The sequence below is a fragment of the Pterocles gutturalis genome, unplaced genomic scaffold (genome assembly GCF_000699245.1).
Source record: "Pterocles gutturalis isolate BGI_N339 unplaced genomic scaffold, ASM69924v1 scaffold4437, whole genome shotgun sequence".
Lineage (NCBI taxonomy): Eukaryota > Metazoa > Chordata > Aves > Pterocliformes > Pteroclidae > Pterocles > Pterocles gutturalis.
This window is the reverse complement of record NW_010112478.1, coordinates 6697-7053: the sequence shown is the minus strand read 5'-3', so window position 1 is coordinate 7053 and position 357 is coordinate 6697. Positions and strand designations below refer to the sequence as shown.

General features: G+C 67.2%; 1 protein-coding gene across 1 annotated transcript in view; it reads left to right on the top strand.

Moving 5' to 3' along the window:
• The window catches only part of LOC104462192 (ATP-binding cassette sub-family A member 3-like), a gene marked incomplete at both ends in the record, with an annotated part of 9362 nt that overhangs the window by 2457 nt on the left and 6548 nt on the right, over window positions 1-357 (top strand). Inside the window, 1 exon segment of the mRNA XM_010074049.1 lies at window positions 82-338. Coding sequence (XP_010072351.1) covers window positions 82-338 — 257 coding nt within the window.

Below are 357 nucleotides of genomic sequence, written 5' to 3'. Positions count from 1 at the left end.
GGCAATTTCTCTCCCCCTGCCAACGCCTCCCCCCAAAGCCCGTCCCCGTCTCCATCCCCCGGTGTCGGTTTCCCCACGCAGGCTATCTCCGGGATTTCCGGGCGGTGCAGCACGCTGTGGACCGGGCCATCATGCTGCACCACGCGGGCACCCGCGCCGCCGGGCTGCTGGAGAACGTCACGGTGGCGGTGCAGCGCTTCCCCTACCCCGCCTACGTCAACGACCTCTTCCTGCTGGCCATCCAGAACCAGCTGCCCCTGCTCCTCATGCTCAGCTTCACCTACACCTCCCTCAACATTGTCCGCGCCGTCGTGCACGAGAAGGAGAAGAAGCTCAAGGTGAGGGGCGGCGGCGGGG